Source organism: Vespula vulgaris, chromosome 21 (assembly GCF_905475345.1).
Source record: "Vespula vulgaris chromosome 21, iyVesVulg1.1, whole genome shotgun sequence".
NCBI classification, from domain to species: Eukaryota; Metazoa; Arthropoda; class Insecta; order Hymenoptera; family Vespidae; genus Vespula; species Vespula vulgaris.
Genome location: NC_066606.1, coordinates 29,890 through 46,673, shown reverse-complemented (window position 1 = coordinate 46,673; position 16,784 = coordinate 29,890). Strand labels below are relative to the sequence as shown.

Here is a 16,784-nt window from a genome sequence, read left to right as displayed (position 1 = left end):
ATGCAAGAGATTTTACTTAAAATAAGCATTTTATCGGGATATATACATATTCTATCCTTATATATATGTTTGTGTATGTATGTATGTATATATATATATATATATATATATATATATATATATGTGTGTAGGAATATATGTTTTCCTTCGGGCGAAGGTCGATCGAAGTCGACGATACCAACGCGTCTCACCGACGGTCAAAATGTACCTACGCGGATTGACTTCTCTCTCTCATTTTCTCTCTCTCTCTCTCTCTCTCTCTCTCTCTCTCTCTCTCTCTCTCTCTCTCTTCGAATTCCTCGAGGACTAAAGCCGAGAGACTAAAACGTTCGTGTGTATGTTTATATGTAGCTACCAAAGCTATGCATGATTTATCGAGCGAGTCATTACCTTTTTGGAGACGCATCGCTAACACATCTACGTTGATAGGATATTTTCTATCTTCTAGGCTTCGCTAATTCGTTGTACATTTCGACACATCGTGATAATTAATGACAATACGAACGAGACACGATATACGAGTATATAAATATTATAGGCTATTCATTATCGTATACTGTTAGTTTTTTTCTAACCGTACCTCCTCCAATCTAATGCTTTTGAAATTCTGCGGTTATTTCATTTTTATTACACCGCCGATAGAAAACTTTCCACTTGGAGATTTGGAAGCATCAGAAGATGTCACGTTCTTTCAGCGACGCCATATCGATGGCATTGCTAAGAAAAATCGTAAAAGAAAAGCACGTTTCCTCTGCCGAAATTGTAGATTCTTCTCTCGATCTTATGCCCGTCTATTGGACTGTAAAATTGACCAGTATTACCAACAAACGTTTGCGAGCTAAGAATAGACTTCGAATTTGCCTGAGGGAAAGACTTCCTCTTTTTCCCTTTTCATCTTCTTCTTCTACCTCTTCTTTATCCAACTTCTTGGCGTATCCCTTTTCTTCCTGGTTCTTCTTTCAGCTTCTACGTTGTTTCGAGTAAACGCTTTACAACCGAGGATTGCTAACCGTTACGTACCGTTAGAGACGCCGCATAATCGATATTGACTACTTGCTATATATATATATATATATATATATATATATATATATATATATATCTTTTTTCTCTTTTTGCTCATAGTCGATCGTATCCTATCGAAAACCTCGAGATTGAAAGAAAATAACAGATGCAAAAAGAATGAAAAAAAGAAAAAGAAAAGAAAAGAGTGATCTCTAATGATCGAAGATTGGCAAAATACTATAAATAGGTATATTTTGCGTCCTCGCAATCTAGAGTTACATAAAGGTGACTCGAGCTAGTTTGCGCTTAATTAGCGGAAAATCGATTGGCCATGGCACTTTTCGTTTCCTCATCCCCGTACTTTTCTCTCTCTCTCTCTCTCTCTTAAATACGATTTTTCGCAGTATTCCATGATCAGCATCAAGGCCGAAAGAGCTCAACGAGCCCCGTTAACGAAATAAAAAGTTTAACGCGCGTGAAAAGGAAACGCGTCGTCGTCGTCATCATCGCCATCGTCATCGTAGTCGTGATCGTGATCGTGATCGTCGTCGTCGTCGTCGTCGTCGTCGTCGCGATCGTCGTCGTCGTGCCACGTTGCGACGAAATGTAATTCTCGGAAACAATAATTAGCTGTGTTTAAAAAGCGAACGAGAGCTCCAAGATATCCGAGTTTTTCTTCAGTCAGATGTCTGACAAAGCTACAAAAATATTTACTCTTTTCGCGATTGAGATCTTTATTTCAAGGATCGATGGAAATGTATCGTGGAAATCTCGTAAATGAATAATCGACGCGTAAGAATCTTTTTGCTCTCTTATTATCACTTTTTTCCGTTTCCGCTTGAAATAACGAGCACGTTAGTTCTCATGTTGGAAATTTACAGAAATTAAATTTGTTTTTCTCGTTCGATCACTTAATTGGCTCGCGAACGTTACATATTTCTTTGTATGTTACATAATCTGTGATATTTAGTTTTCTTTATTATTATTATTATTAAGATTTATTGACAAACAACATTCTTCGAGTCAATCATTTTAATTATTTGACTAATTGTAAGTATGATCAAGATCTTTAGATCGAATATGTTTTTGTTTGACGATAAACGAGTGTTCTTCGTATCGTTTGTCACTTCATTTCTTGTAGGTTGCATTAACGCTCATGGCATTAACCTCTATCGATCTCCCAAGTAATCATCATCCGATGAATCATTATTCGATATTTCTGTGCATCGCGTTAGATCAGCCGAGCGTTGTCCTTCGAATGAAGCTACGATCTATCTATCTAATTTATGAGAGATTATTATGTGCGAAACGAGAACTTTGATTCTTTCAAAATAGCCGTGGCCTCCTTGGGTTTGAAGGTTTCCTTCTTTTTTCTTCTTTTTCTTATTTACGTGTGTCTCTCGCGTACTAATCGAGATGCCTTCGATCGTTAATGTCGTAACTTGTATACGTCTTTATCAAAGTTTTGTTTTTAAATCGTGATTAATATAGTGATAAGAAATAAAAAAGAAATATTCAATTTCTCATAAAGAACAATAACACGTTCAGTAAATGTGTATTGAATATGTAAAAAATCGGAGAGACGGAAGATTCAAAAGGGCGAAGAAGGTGGATCTGGCGTTTAGGCATATCTAGTCGACCTTGAATGCTCAACTTCTAATTTTAACCCAAACTGGATCCGGTTTTTGTCACGATGCGTTCGGTGTCAGGGTTTGCCAGCAACCAAGCAACCGGCTTCGATCGAGTCGTCCGCTCTTGCTTCTCTCTCTCTCTCTCTCTCTCTCTCTCTCTCTCTCTCTCTCTCTCTCTAATCGATTAAATAATTAATAGTCCGGATCATTTATGTACGACAGGTTTTTCTTCTTCTTCCTTTTCTTCTTCTGCTTCATCTTCTTCTTCTTTTACAGTTTTTCTTTCACGTTTTTCATCTCATATCATTACGTGGAATTTCTTCCCTTGAACGACGAATCTCTTCCTTGGAATTCTTCCATTTGATTTTGATTTTCGAATTTTTCGAAATTATCCTGATCGTCAAGTATTGTTATAATTTTGATGTCGACCAGTTCAAATTTTTACATCTCTTCTTTTTCAACGACGGAGATGTTAACGAACTCCGTCGTGAACTTTGTTGACCCGAAACGCTGGAGCGCGAAGAAACCTATCCCGTGGTAGTAGAATCTCCTAGAAAGTAACCATAACCAAGCAATACCCCTCACCTTTTGCTTCGCTAGCTCCGTGAGTAAATATCGTTGAAGAGTGTCGGAAAATTTGATTGATTCGACGATGCGTAGATATCTTTCGGTTCTTCGTTCCTTCGTTCGATGTGTTTTTACAAGTACAAAAAAAGAAGAAACGAAAAAAATCAAGAAGGACGAGAAATGTTGTCCCTCCGATTCAGCGAATGTCATTAGTAGGTACGTAGATTCTAAAATTCTTGGATAGAAAGAAAGAAAAGATCTTTCCTGAGAGGGGGAGAGGAAGAGGGAAATAGAGTCGTCTCTTCTTTTGCCTTTGCAAATAGGCTCGCTACTCGTGCAATGTACATCGTGCCGTAGACATTACACGGCATTACGACGCGGATCGTGTAACGTTATGATTATCTCGCAAGGAGCCCAAGGTCCGTCGCTTCTCTCATCCTTTCCAGGCCCGGTAATTGTTCTTTCGTTTGACGCGCGTGCGCCACCACCACTTTCAGATTATTCATCTCCGAAAGAAGAGAAGATTTCTTTTCTCTTTTTTTATCTTCCCTTCTTCGACTCATTCTTTTCATTTCTCTTCTTCGCCATTTTACTCTGTAGAAAATGTGCACAAAACTAAATTTCACGGGTGAAACTCGAAAAAGCAGGAAATTCTGTGTTTTCCTGCGTGTCCGTTCTTTTGATCCTACATTTTTTCGTACACCGCGATATTACTCGCAACGAAGTCTTTGCTCTTTTTTCTTTAGTTATTTCCACGAAAATAAGAAATTGACGACTTGATACTTTGATTGTTTCGTTGAATATATATTAAATAGTAAGAAATATTTGATATATTACTGAAATTATCTATCCACCTTTATCTCTATTAACATCTACAGCAAATTAAAAATATTTCACATTTTGTCTCAGTCTTTCTGCGATTATTGTCAAAGAATATTCCTCTTTAGTCGAAGAGAAATAGAAAGAGAAAGCGTCGCGTGTCTCTGCTTGCCTCCTTTTATTTTATCCCGGTGAGTCCAAAAGAGAAGAAAGAAAGAGAGGAATATGCATTCAATTACCATTCTAATGAGATTTCTACGAGCATAAGTAATTTTCTTACTGGTACAGAGTCGGGAACCTTGAATCCGAGCCGGACAACTAGTCTTTCGAGGACGCTTAGGGCTGCCGTTCTTGGCATGGGAGCTTATAGCAACGCGATGTTTCGCTGTGCTACGGAGGGAAAAAGAAGAAGAGGGTGGAAGAAAGGAGAAAGAGAATAAGTGGAAGAAGAAGAAATGGAAGAAGAAGAGGAAGAAGAAGAAGAGGAAGAAGAAGAAAAAGAAGAAGAAGAAGAAGGAAGAGGAGGAGGAGGAGGTGGAGGAAAGAGGGTTGAACAGACGAGTCGAGCGAGTCGTGGATACGTCGTGCTGCTACAGCTAAGTTAGGATGAGGATAGCAGCGATTATCTTAACGATCCCCTGCGGCAAAACCTGAACGGCAACCCGTTCGTACCTCCTGCTCCGCACACAATCCCCTCTCTCTTTTTCTTTCTCTCTCTCTTTCTGTGCTCGTAAGCTAGCGTCCCTCGGAGACTGTTGCTGAAGCAGCCGTTTCTGCTGCCGTTTCTACCGGCCGTTGTTGCTGGCCAAGCAAAAGGAAGACGTCGGGCCCATCGAGCCAACTGAAAATAGCCTACCGTAGCCTTTGAGAAAAACTTACAACCAGAATCCCTTGTTTCTTTTTCTTTTTCATTACTTTTTCTTATTCTTTCCTTCTTCACAGGGTCTCTACGTTTGTACTTTCAATTTTCACAAGTCAACGCGATTTAACTCTGCTCAGATCTATTCGACAAAGATACCTAATTACATTATTTTTTATACGTTGTAGGTGATTGTACGTATGAAATACATTGATCACACTGCATTCGTCATCTTAATAATTAATATATTTTATGTTAATTGTAAGAAATACAAGGAAGAGCTATGTAATAGGTTCGGCCGTTACGGTGATTCGGAAAAGATTGATAGAAAAGAAAGAACTAAGATATTCGCCGTACCATCAGGCTCTTGCCTCTTTGTTCTCGGAATCGTTTTTAGCGCGTTTCAGCTTGTTTGTTTGTTTCTTTCTTTGTTTATCAGCCTACGGTACAGGTCGCGCCAACATCTTTAATAATTAGCTTTGTACGTTCAAGGTCGTAGAGCAGATGATCTCTGGATCAATCTGTCGTCGTTGGGAAATGGGGAAAGGGAGGGAGAGAGGGGGGAGTCGCGAATCGTAAGGACGAGGTGGAGAACAACGGTCGTCGGCTGGACGTACGCTGATGTTACACAGGTATTACAGGTATTATCTGTATTACACGTATTACGAGTATTATACGGACGTACGTGACCGACCTCGAAAGAACAGGCTGGCTCTCTTGTCCCGCCAATTCAACCTACACGCTCCTCTCTCTCTCGCTCTTCCTTTTCCTCCCACCCTCCCTCCCTCGTATTCACCAATAAACTCTTTTTTTTGTAGTTGTCATCCTTTTTCTTCCTTTAAATTTTTATTCCGTTGATTATTCTTCTTTCACTTTCCTCTTTTGTTTTATATGTTTGAACACAACGATTTGTGACTAATAAGAAAATAGAGAGAGTTACCACGAGTTGTCGACATTCTTGGAACTTTGACGAAAAAGATAAAGGGATATTCTTGAGGTGCGACATAGCAAAAAGGACCCTCTGAAAGGCGTGCAATGGCGACCTTTACGAACCGGTCCGCTGCCGAGCACGTTCGTTCGTATGTCGAAACAGGTGCAACGAGCGTTGCGCGATCGTTCTGCATCCTGAAGCTTCTCTCACACCGATGAAATTCCTTTTAATGCCTTTCGAAAGATCGTTCCGAAAGTATCGATCTTTTGATTCTTATATTATTAAAGTGAATCGGTTTATGTGATGGAAGAAAGAAGAAAAGAAAGAAGGAGATAGAAATGAATAAACAAATGAAACATGATACATCAAATATGATTTTAGATCGAATTAGAAAAAGGAACAGGAAGAAGAACGAGAAGAAGGACGATACGCCTTGATCGCGCATCGAGATACCCTAAGAACTCGCGTTGTTACGTTGAGAACTCCAATAGTACGATGTCGCGTTGAGAATGATCTCGTTATGTAGTGCATGACCTTAACGAAACCGGTTGTAGAAATCGATTTGCATGACCAACTTGTTGCACACTGTACGATGAATTACGTCGCGATCGTTTTGCTTGTCGTCGTAGTCGTTATCGTCGTCGTAGTCTTAGCTTCCTACGTCTTGATCGAGAAAGAGAAAAAGAGAGGGAGGGAGGAAGAGAAAGAGAGAAGGAGAGAAAATCATAACTCGAATCATTACGAAGATATGGGCGAAGCTTCCAAGTTTCCGCCATTTATTATCAATTGTTGATCAATGATTAACGCGTTGTTATCGCTAGTGGCGCCCGTTCACGCAAGGTCTATATTTGCAATGCCAAACGATTCGTAGAATACCGGTTGCCATATTCGATGTTTCTGTTAGTACGCAAATCGAACTCAATCCATTCGATAGGTATGAAAGTTTATTTTTTTTTACTCGAGTATGTTTCATTCTATTTCGAGCGATCGATGATCGACGATCGAGCTAATCGCGTGGATCCTCTCTTTTTCATTAAACGTTTCGATTTACATCGGAGACCCGTCTGATATGAAAAAGAAAAAGTAACAGTGAGCTAATCACTCGAATGATTTCAATATATAGTATGTACATGCAATAAGATGTACGTCGTCTCAACGTTTCAAGATTTTGTGGAACGAGACTCGCGAGGGTCGAAGATATGGAAAAAGGAAGACTGATGGAGGAGAGTGAGAGGGAGGGGAAGGAGGAATCAGATCTTACGTTCATGCTACATAAGCATATTTATATGCTCGTCACGCGCGAGACAAGGTGGAACGAAGACGAGGATAGACACGATGGTGCTTCGATATGCTCCATTCATACTTTCCCGTCACAACTGACGGCGGCGGTCACTATCGCTCGAGGAATCTTCGAGTGTGTCCTACCGATTATGCCAGCCTGTCTTCCTTCTTCCTTCCGCTGCATCCATTGATTGTCCCATTGTTTCATTTACTGCCTTGAATTCGTCGATCATTTCATTTATTTTCTAACTCATTGATATCTACTATTACGTAATTCGGAAAGGTTATGGAGATTATTCCTCTTGATTTTAGCTTAAAAAAGAATCACGTTAAAAAGACGTTTATAGCATCATCATGATTGTCTTTGTAATCAACCTCGTTCTCTTGCCCGATCACGAAATACGCGACGGACTCGACCGCGAACTTGCGCATACTTGGCTTCTTTGTATTCAGGGTCATCGGCGGTGATTCGATGATGTCGCCGATGAACGATCGATTAATATATCCGGTTTTAAGTAGGTATTTATCGACGTTATTTGTTCCCTTCGATCGTACGTCATCTCGTTAAAATCGAGCTGACGAATCCGAATAAAATTGATCTTGAAATTATTCTTTGAAATTGAATAACTCGATCCTTCTTCTTTTAATGTATAACATTTCTATAGATATTTAGTATGTAAGTACGTTTATCGAGCTCTCGTTTGTCATTTTTTTCCTTATGCACGTAACTCTCAACGTTTTATTACGCAAGTACGACAAAGTGTACCGCGACGACTGACTTCGTCAAATATTTAACTCTCCGTTATAAGCGTCTTGTATTATGCAAAATGACGCGAGTCTCAAAAGTAAGATCTCATGTTGTCCGTCTCTGTTTTGTCAACTGACTTGGCGAGAAGACGGACGATCGATCGAACACGTTACGACGAATTCGTACGACGCATATCGTTGCGTCAACGTTTGCCAAGGATCGTGCCGATAGACGAAGAGAGAGGGCGATGGGGAGGAGAAAAATATGTAGAATCCTTTTTACGTAATATTTGTAATTCTTATTTCTCAAAACTTAACAACGAAGACTGAACTCGAGTGTCTAGTTCGAATAATAAAAAGTCCTTTCTTTTCTCCGTGTATTGTTATCTCGAGTATACCGCTTGAGTATAATTAGAATTATTGGAGAGGGCTGATCAGATTTTTCAGATTTTTTTTTCAAAAGTTCCTTCCTCTGTGGAAAATTTCTCTCCCAGTCGTTCTCTTCGTGGGAATAAACTCTGCATTCTTATTATCGCTCTAGTACTGTTCCATTGATGACACTCCAGACCCTTCGCTCACGACAAACGTAAACCTTTGATAACGTCGCTTTCCTCTCTCACGCGTGTAATCATCCCTATTCGATGTCGGGAGGGTCCTCAGTGGTGTCAACAAATTAAGCAATAGGGATCCATAATCTTTCAAACAACGACAAACAAGAATTGATATTACGATCGAGTGTCTGATAATTCCACGTGAAAAAATAAGTGGAGATAGGAATGTTTTCTTTTTTCAAATTAAAAAATCGTATTCTTATATTATAGCAACTTATTAGCATCATCTTTATTTTATTCTCATTTCCATCGATCGTTTTTTTTTCCTTTTTCCTGTCGACCGGTGGCTCGATAAAACGAGTCGTGAATAATCGCGAACGTTTCTCGCATATTCTCGTGAAAAAAGATTGCTCGCGAAGATTCACGTGCGTGCGTACGCGCACGCACGAGATCGTTAATATTTTTAGTGTGACTCGTCGAGGAGAACGCGAAGAAGAGAGTTAGGTCATCATTGTCGTCGAGAAACGATATTCCATGCGCGATGTCCTTTAACGAAGGACGCTTGTTACGGTCGATAAGTGGACTTGCGATCGTATCTGGAATCGTATATGAAATCGTATCGCTTCGTTTCTCAAATTTATCGATACCGATCGACGTACGATCTTCATGGCTAAATAAATAAAAGTATATTTTTCTTTCTTCTCTTTTTCATTGGAAAAAATAATTATTGATCGAGCAAATCTTTTATTAATCTATTGTTTAAATAATCTCATTGAAATGTTTTGTCTTTCTCCTCGCTTGTATAAGCAACTCGTCATTATCGAAGACGAGTAGAGAAGAGTCGAAGTTGTTCAACCATCGGTCAAATAATAATTGAAAAAAATGACGACGAAGAACGTCGAAGACTTCGTTTCCTAACGTTTAACCTTGCATAGTGTCAATTATGAAAAGCGTGCTAATTACGTAACACCTATTTCTCTAACGCCCGACTAAGAACGATTTACAATTAGACTTACAAGACTTATAGAGCTCGTTGTAAGAAGAAAGGGGGAAAAATGTAGAAAAAGGGACGAAGAAAAAAGAGGTAAAGGAAAATGAAGAATAAGCGTAGTCACGTACACACGCGTGTATTACGTACCTACTTACGTACGTCGTAGTAAGTGCCAATGTCGGGGACGTTTCTAAAAACGTGAAAAGCAACATTATTATTATAGTTGTACCATCCACGATATTTCTCGATATATTAAGAAAATCGAAAAGGCGTATAGCGTCTCTCTCTCTCTCTCTCTCTCTCTCTCTCTCTCTCTCTGTTAATTTTTAATTACGTAAATATTTTGTCGATCGAGAATTCCTACTTAATTCAAACGTTTCTCGCTCTGATAGCTTTTCCTTTTTTATCCTTAATTTTTTTCCTTTTTTCTTATACTCGTAATCACGTGTATGACTTTTCTAAAAAGTTCAATCACAATGATCGTACGTTAATATAAGTATACCTACTTACAAATGTATAAATGATACATTTTTTATATCTTCCTCCTTCCATCTTCCCTCCTTTAAATATATAATCGATTTTAGACATTCGATTAACTCAAGATCATCTCTCTCTTTCTTTTTTATTCCTTCATAAGCATCCCGAAAGAATCAGTCCTTCTTTCGAGAAATCGTAATTCATATCGATCGATCATTATACACGAACCAGAGTGCCCACGGCTGTTAAAGCTTAATTATCGAAGGATAGTCTGACCACTATATATGATAATAACAATCGATAATAAGTTATATATATCTTCTATCGTGGCATTATAAATCGTAGTGATTTCAAATACTTACGAACGAAGCTGGACGAACGTTACCGACGACATGATGTCTATAGCGATCTTTTATTTTTCCTTCTTCATTTGTTTCTCGAACCACCGATCACAACAGATCGGACGTATCACGTAGCTCTTCATTGTATTTCTTACAATTAATATAAAATATATTGATTATTAAAAGGAATGCATTTCATGAATGCATTCATTGTTCGATCACTCACGCCTACGTTCTAATCTCGACTGTCCGAATGAATTGTCAAATATGAATTGTCAAATTGAATGATTGTCAAGTAGATGATTTTTTGTTTAATAGAATGTTATAATCTTTTAAACACATTAGAAATCTTCTGTTCCTCCTTGGAATTTTCAACGATTGACGTTAATGAACGACGTAGTAAGTTCAGATTCGACTAGGCTCAAAGACTTTATTGGTAGTCCAAGTGCGAAGTACGAAATACAATGGACGATGTTTCCAATCTTGACGATTCTCTTCAATGTCGGTGATCGCGCACGCTCCTACGTTGCCGGAAAAAGAAAAAAAAAAACAAAAGAAAAAGAGAAAGAAATACACCAATGACGAAGATTGCTGCGTTTTAGTCGTCGTCGTCGTCGTCGTCGTCGTCGTCGTCGTCGTCGTCGTCGTCGTCGTCGTCGTCGCCATCGTCTTCTTCGTCGTCTTTGTCGTCTACTCGTTTATCGATGATACGTGATGAGGGTACGTCAATCTAGGGAAAAATAATACGATGAGCGAACTGATCATAGAAAAGAGAGAGAAAGAGAGAGAGAATATTCATCGTAAGCAAAATTGAAAGATAAATACAAATTAGAAAGCATATTTAATTAAAACGATAACTATCGTTCAATCGTATAAATTTACACCTGTGTTTACTATTATCTTGAAGTGAACGATCGTTAATCAAATTTAATTTGTAATTAAAGAGATTAATTCGAAAAAATAAAGAACATAAATATTTAATTTCAATCGATATGCAATCGTTAAAATTATACTTATAAAACATAATTATTACCAAAAACATACTCTCGAAGTAACATTTTTCGGCTTTCTTTCATTCTCACCTTCTCTTTTCTCTTTCTCTTTCTTCGAGTTCGGCGGAAGTAGCGTCTGTCCAACGAGACGGATGCCCGAAAGAAAGTTCTCGAAGTCAATTCCGTAATGGTCCGAGGTAGCATTGAATTCAATTGAATAATGGTCTCGACGAAGCGTGACGATGTCGGTGACGAGAAGAAGTCGTATGGTGGGACGAATGAGGAGGCTCGGCGAAGGGGTTGCCGAAGGGGGAGTGGGGTCAGAGGGTTGCTCAAGCGGGCGCGAAAGGCAGCCGCGCCGATCATTATCCATCATTCGGACGATTATCATGATATTCCCGCGGCATTTGCCTTTAACGCCGTTATTCAACGTGTCGCCCTGCGTGAAGAATCAACAGAAAGAAAAATGGAGAGAGAGAGAGAAAGAGAGAGAGAGAGAGAGAGATGTTTCGAGACGGCGAACTTGAAGAAGACGACGATGATGATATGGAGATGAAACAGAAGAGTTTAAAAATTGAATTTGTTCCTTATCTCTTTTCCTTCCTTTAACTTTATTTTTTTTTTTACCGATTATAATAAAGTTATCAATACTTGTATGAAATCTTTGGCTTTCTCGGGACTAATAGACCATTCAGTAAAACATTATTTATATCTTACAATATTATATGCAATGTATGAATTTTGATTTGCCCAGATCGTAGTATATTTCTTATGCATTACTCTCTCTCTCTCTCTCTCTCTCTCTCTCTCTCTCTCTCTCTCTCTCTTCTCTCTTCATCTTAATTATTCTCGTTTCTAGCATTTTAGCATGATTCACTTTCCTTAGAATTCGATGACTCGTCAGGAGGAAGCCAATCGTCGATTCTCAACGAGATGTATGTACGTTCTTATTATGCGCAAGATACGACGAGCTAGCTATCGGTACGTAAAACACGAGAGGACGTTTGTAAAATAGCCGGATAGAGACTCGTTACGAGTAGTTTATTCCTCGTTGTTATTACGCATTTCATGGAATTTATTTTTAATGAATTTCACATTGATTATTGTATTCCTTTGAAAGAAGAAATGATTTGAAAAAGATCGATCGAGTTATTTTTCCTCCAAGTTTCGTTTCTTTCCTTTTTTTTTCAATTAAATTCGTTCAATATATTTCGATTTAGATCAACAAGAATCGTTCTGACAAAGGAACTATGCTTTTTGCAAGATGCAACAATAGTGTGAAATTGTTCATAGCTTTTGTAATACAAAACAAAATTCTATAAATTTGAATGGAAGTTAACAAAGTGTTTAGTGAGTTTTACCATTTTTCTAGCGAATAACCCGTGGAATTAAAGTGGATATACGGAACGAGCTTCCCATGTTCGTTGCTGGAATCGCGAAGAGCACAAACTGGGAGTGCCAGTGTACTTCTCTCTTTCTCGGTGAAGGAGGAATAGGAAGAAAAATAAGAGGACGGCCTGCCGCGGCCGGCAGGATTAACGGGTGCTCTCACGAACGATCGAAGAACCTGGCGCCAGTCTCTAAATTAGTTGCTTCGACGTGTCTCGAGAACGTCGACGATCTTTTCTCCCTTCTCCGATTTTCTTCATCCTTCCTTTTCTACCACCTCCTAATGCTTCGACAGCATGTCACGAGTCTTGACTCGATAAATTCAAGGGGATTAATCTATCATTGATTTAACATTTTCATAAGTACGTCAATGTTTCTAGTAAGAACGGTAAAGACCATTGATTCCTGTTTCTTTTTTTTTTCATGATAAATAAGAAAATTATGAAAAATATGCAAATTTGATAAAAAATCCATAAGTACCGTTCATCAAATATTCGATCACTAATTCTGGCAAAGTAACGGGAATGGATTAAGCTAAGAATTTTCCACCAAAGTAGGCTGGAAATGCATCGGGTCATGGGTCATGAGTTTCGTGGGTCAAGGACGTTGTTCGCACAAAGTACATACTTTCAAGGTCCAGAGCAATGGTATTAAGAAGATGAAGAAGAAAAAGAGGAAGAAGAAGGAAAAGAGGAAAAGAAGAAGGAGAAGAAGAAGAAGAAGAGAGAGTAAGGGAAGGTAATGACAAGACTGTGGAGGATGAAGCCGGTCGAGAGAGCATTGGAAGGGAAAAAGGACCAAGGAAGAAGAAGACGAAAGAGAAGAAGAAAATAGAGAAGTAGGAGGAGGAGGTTCCTCTCTCGGCCGGTGAAGCAGGTTTGGCTTTTTGCGTGGCGTTCAGCAACCGTATCGGCGCGAATCCCCGTATATGGAGGCAAGCGTGCAAGAGGACGAGAGGATCAAGAAGAGGATGGGTTAAAAGCGGCCTGGTAGGGCTGGAAGGAAGGAGAACGAATGGACAACGAAGACGACCAAGAAGAGGATTGTGCTCGTAGCAGCGTGTCCAGGAGCTTCGTCCTTCGAGGTTTTGCCTCTTTCGAACCAAGTTCACCGACCTATCCCTGCTTCCCTTCGTTCTCTTCTCTCCTTATGTCCCTTTCGTGGCAACGATCGAAGACGAAGGTGCTTCGAAGCAACCGGCCAGAAAAAAGGATTACTTAAGAATAGTCTGGGAGCATTTATTTATCACGTCTAATCATATTCGGAATGATTCTTTTTTATTTTATTTTTTGTGTTTTCTTTCGACTTTCTTCACTCTGCATCTTCCTTTCTGCCTTTTTATTTTTTTTTTAGAAATCTACTTTTGGCCAAGATTCTTTCTCTTTCTTTCTTTCTACGAACAGTTAACGAGTTTTTAGTGCCTTGGGGTCCAAAGGTACGATCGAAGAAAAAGAAGAAGGAGGAGAAGGTCCTAAACCAGTAATAACTTGAACCCTCCGATGGTCCATGATATAGTGCACGGGATCACGGACTCGAACGTTGTTGTTGTTGTTGTTTATGCTGATGCTGTTAGGTCTCTAAAAATATAACTTGGTTCTTGCAAGTCCTCCGAAAGATCCTTGTTGAGAAGCCCGCCTGGATTCTCGGTTATTGCCATTAGACGGTTAGATCTCGATCTTCGATAGTGTCGGTCATATCGAATAGGGGAAAAGAGAAAGTGAAAGAGAGAGAAAAGGGGAGAGAGAAAGAAAGAAATTTTCATAGACGTAATGATATAATTTGAATTAAAAGTTTCTAAAATTTATCCAAACGACTTTTCGCCATGATCCGAAACATTTCGGAACATTCTAAAATGTTCTCATCTAACGATAAAGATGAAATCGAAAAGAAGGCAATCGTTCATCTTTTCACGTATTGAACGTATAAATAAACTGGCATCCGACGATCGTGGAGGAACAAGAAGTGCTATCTCCCGTAACGATGTTTACGGACAAGGCGCGCCGTGCACTCTTCAAGGGAAGAAACAACGCACGTTGGACGTATGTTGAATGCGCAAATCCGTGCAAACCTCGATACGTACGTAATGTTCCTATCTCGAGGTAGGGATTGGAAGGATCGTCTTTGTCTCGTTTCAATTTCGTCCCTTCGATTCTGAGGATCTCTTTACGATAATGGAAGTTCTCCCAAAGAAATGGAAGAGAAGAAGAAGCAGAAAAAGAAGAGGCAGAAGCAGAAGAAGAAGGAGAAAAAAAGGAGGAAAAGGATGGGCTTGTCTGGATAGAAGAAATGAGAGAGGGAGAGAGATGGTTCTCGAGATTTCGAGAGTGATATGTTCGCATCTTTGGTATCGAAGGCTTAGTAGAAGAAAATAATGTTCGCAAGGCGAACCAGCTCTGTTTCTTTTTACGCTCGTTATGTCCATGCTTTGTAGATTTTCTACGTGTGTGAGAGAAAGAGGGAGAGAGAGAGAAAAAGTAAACCCGATTACCAAGTCCACGGATTTGAAACTTCTCGTAATCGACGTTGAAAGGCTATTTTAGTATCAGAATTCTTCTAGCTTAGAGATCAAAGAGAATTCTCGAAAATTTCCTAAGACTCCTCGATGATCTACCTTTAGAAATTCTCCATAGATAACAAATAACATAATTTAGCCGATGTCGATCGATTCGGATTTCTTCTCAACAGATCTTTTCTTCGATATTTTAAAATTCGATCGGATCTAAAGATCAAGAAAAGCGCAATATCCTATTATTCCCTACGCGTATCTCCTTCAACATTGCAAAAACTCGATGGCGATGCTCGTGAAGGCATCCAACTCGAACCAGTCCATCCTCCTTTCTTTCTTTTTTCTTCTTTCTCTCTCTTTCTCTCTCCTCCTACCGCAGGGACGAAAGACTGCTCGCGTGCTGCGAGTCTCGCGCCAGACCCCTTCGGTAATACCTTCGCCACTGCTCTTTACCACCACCTTTCCGAGCAGATCCATTTATAGATCGCGTGCATTAATCGCAATGTGCGTGCCTATGTCCATGCACCTCCTGCGTATCCATAGGGCCAGGATAGTCAGCAACCGAGTTACTATAACGTTTGTTACCTCGTTTCCTCCAGAGAAAGGAAATATCTTTGGAGATAGTTACTTGATTGATATTTTTTCATATTCGTCACTCTCTTAAATTGCAATTTTGTTTTCTTCTTTTTTCTCTTTCTACAGCATGAAATCAAATTGAATTTCTTGGTGACGATGATTCCAGAGAGAGAGAGAGAGAGAGAGAGAGATTATATGCGATATATCTCAAATATTATTCAGACCGCGAGATACCGTGTCTCGTGAAACAGGTACGCTCGTTACATCTTCTCACGAACAGTATTAGCGAGGGAAGCACGAGATAACCGCTATCTTCGCTTCGGTGTAATTACCCTAAGCCTGCTTCTCTATGGTCTCTCATCGGATATATGTATCTACGTAGCTACGAATGAGCTCGTTTCATCACCTAGCTATCCAAGCAAGCTATTTATATATCTTAGATTACTATACGTACGAGAGTTTTATGATATTAGATATAAATCGTCAACATCAATCTTGAGCTCGAGATTATATTGCAGGTTTTGCTCGAGACAAACGGTCCTCGTTGCTCTGGTCATCGCCTTATATTCATCGTCATCGACATCGATCGAGATTATCATTTTCAATGTTCCCGAGATTAGTACTAATTCCTTTTGAACAATTATCATCCTTCCTATGTAGAATTTCATATCAAAGAAGAATACGGTCGATGATTAACAAAAAAAATGTAGATTACTTTTATCCATATCTCAATATTTATATTTCACAATGATAAATATGGATTCTGAATGATTTATCTCTCTCAAGAAAGATAAAAATTAAAGATCGGTCAGGACATTTCATCGCGGCAAATGAATATCAAAAGGGATTTCACCCTAGCTAGAAGCAGCATTCTGAGTTTACTTGCGGGTACAGGGCAGGTTTATAAATAGCTGCAGGAGGAGGAATCGTTGCAGCTTGAGGATTGCACGAGCGGCTAATACGCGATGGCGATTACTACTGGCGCCAGCAAAGTCGGCTCTTTGTACCGGACTTCTCTCTAATGGCAAACCCTATGGTTAATGGGAAGTTAATATCTGCCATGTGCTGGCTACAAACTACAGTGTTCTTCCTCTTTCCACGCCTTCTTCCTTACCTTTTTA

General features: G+C 39.4%; 1 protein-coding gene and 1 long non-coding RNA gene across 4 annotated transcripts in view; one reads left to right on the top strand and one right to left on the bottom strand.

Moving 5' to 3' along the window:
• Positions 1-16,784, top strand: part of LOC127071224 (serine/threonine-protein kinase S6KL) — a 33,602-nt gene that overhangs the window by 11,372 nt on the left and 5,446 nt on the right. The window contains exon 9 of one of the 2 annotated variants that reach the window (XM_051010263.1): positions 12,079-12,225. The exons of the other annotated variant lie outside the window; for it this stretch is intronic. Coding sequence (XP_050866220.1) covers positions 12,079-12,207 — 129 coding nt within the window. The 3' untranslated portion in view covers positions 12,208-12,225. Of the gene's footprint in view, positions 1-12,078; positions 12,226-16,784 lie in introns of those variants that run through there. 2 annotated transcript variants of the gene reach the window in all.
• On the bottom strand, positions 6,551-12,538 carry LOC127071240 (uncharacterized). 2 transcript variants are annotated; one of them, XR_007784949.1, is made up of 5 exons: positions 11,283-12,538; positions 10,222-10,930; positions 9,893-10,137; positions 9,530-9,572; positions 6,551-8,535 (listed from the first exon to the last, which is right to left on the bottom strand). It is a non-coding gene; the product is annotated as an uncharacterized LOC127071240 (long non-coding RNA). The 2 variants fall into 2 exon arrangements; XR_007784950.1 differs by having other exon boundaries at positions 9,530-10,137.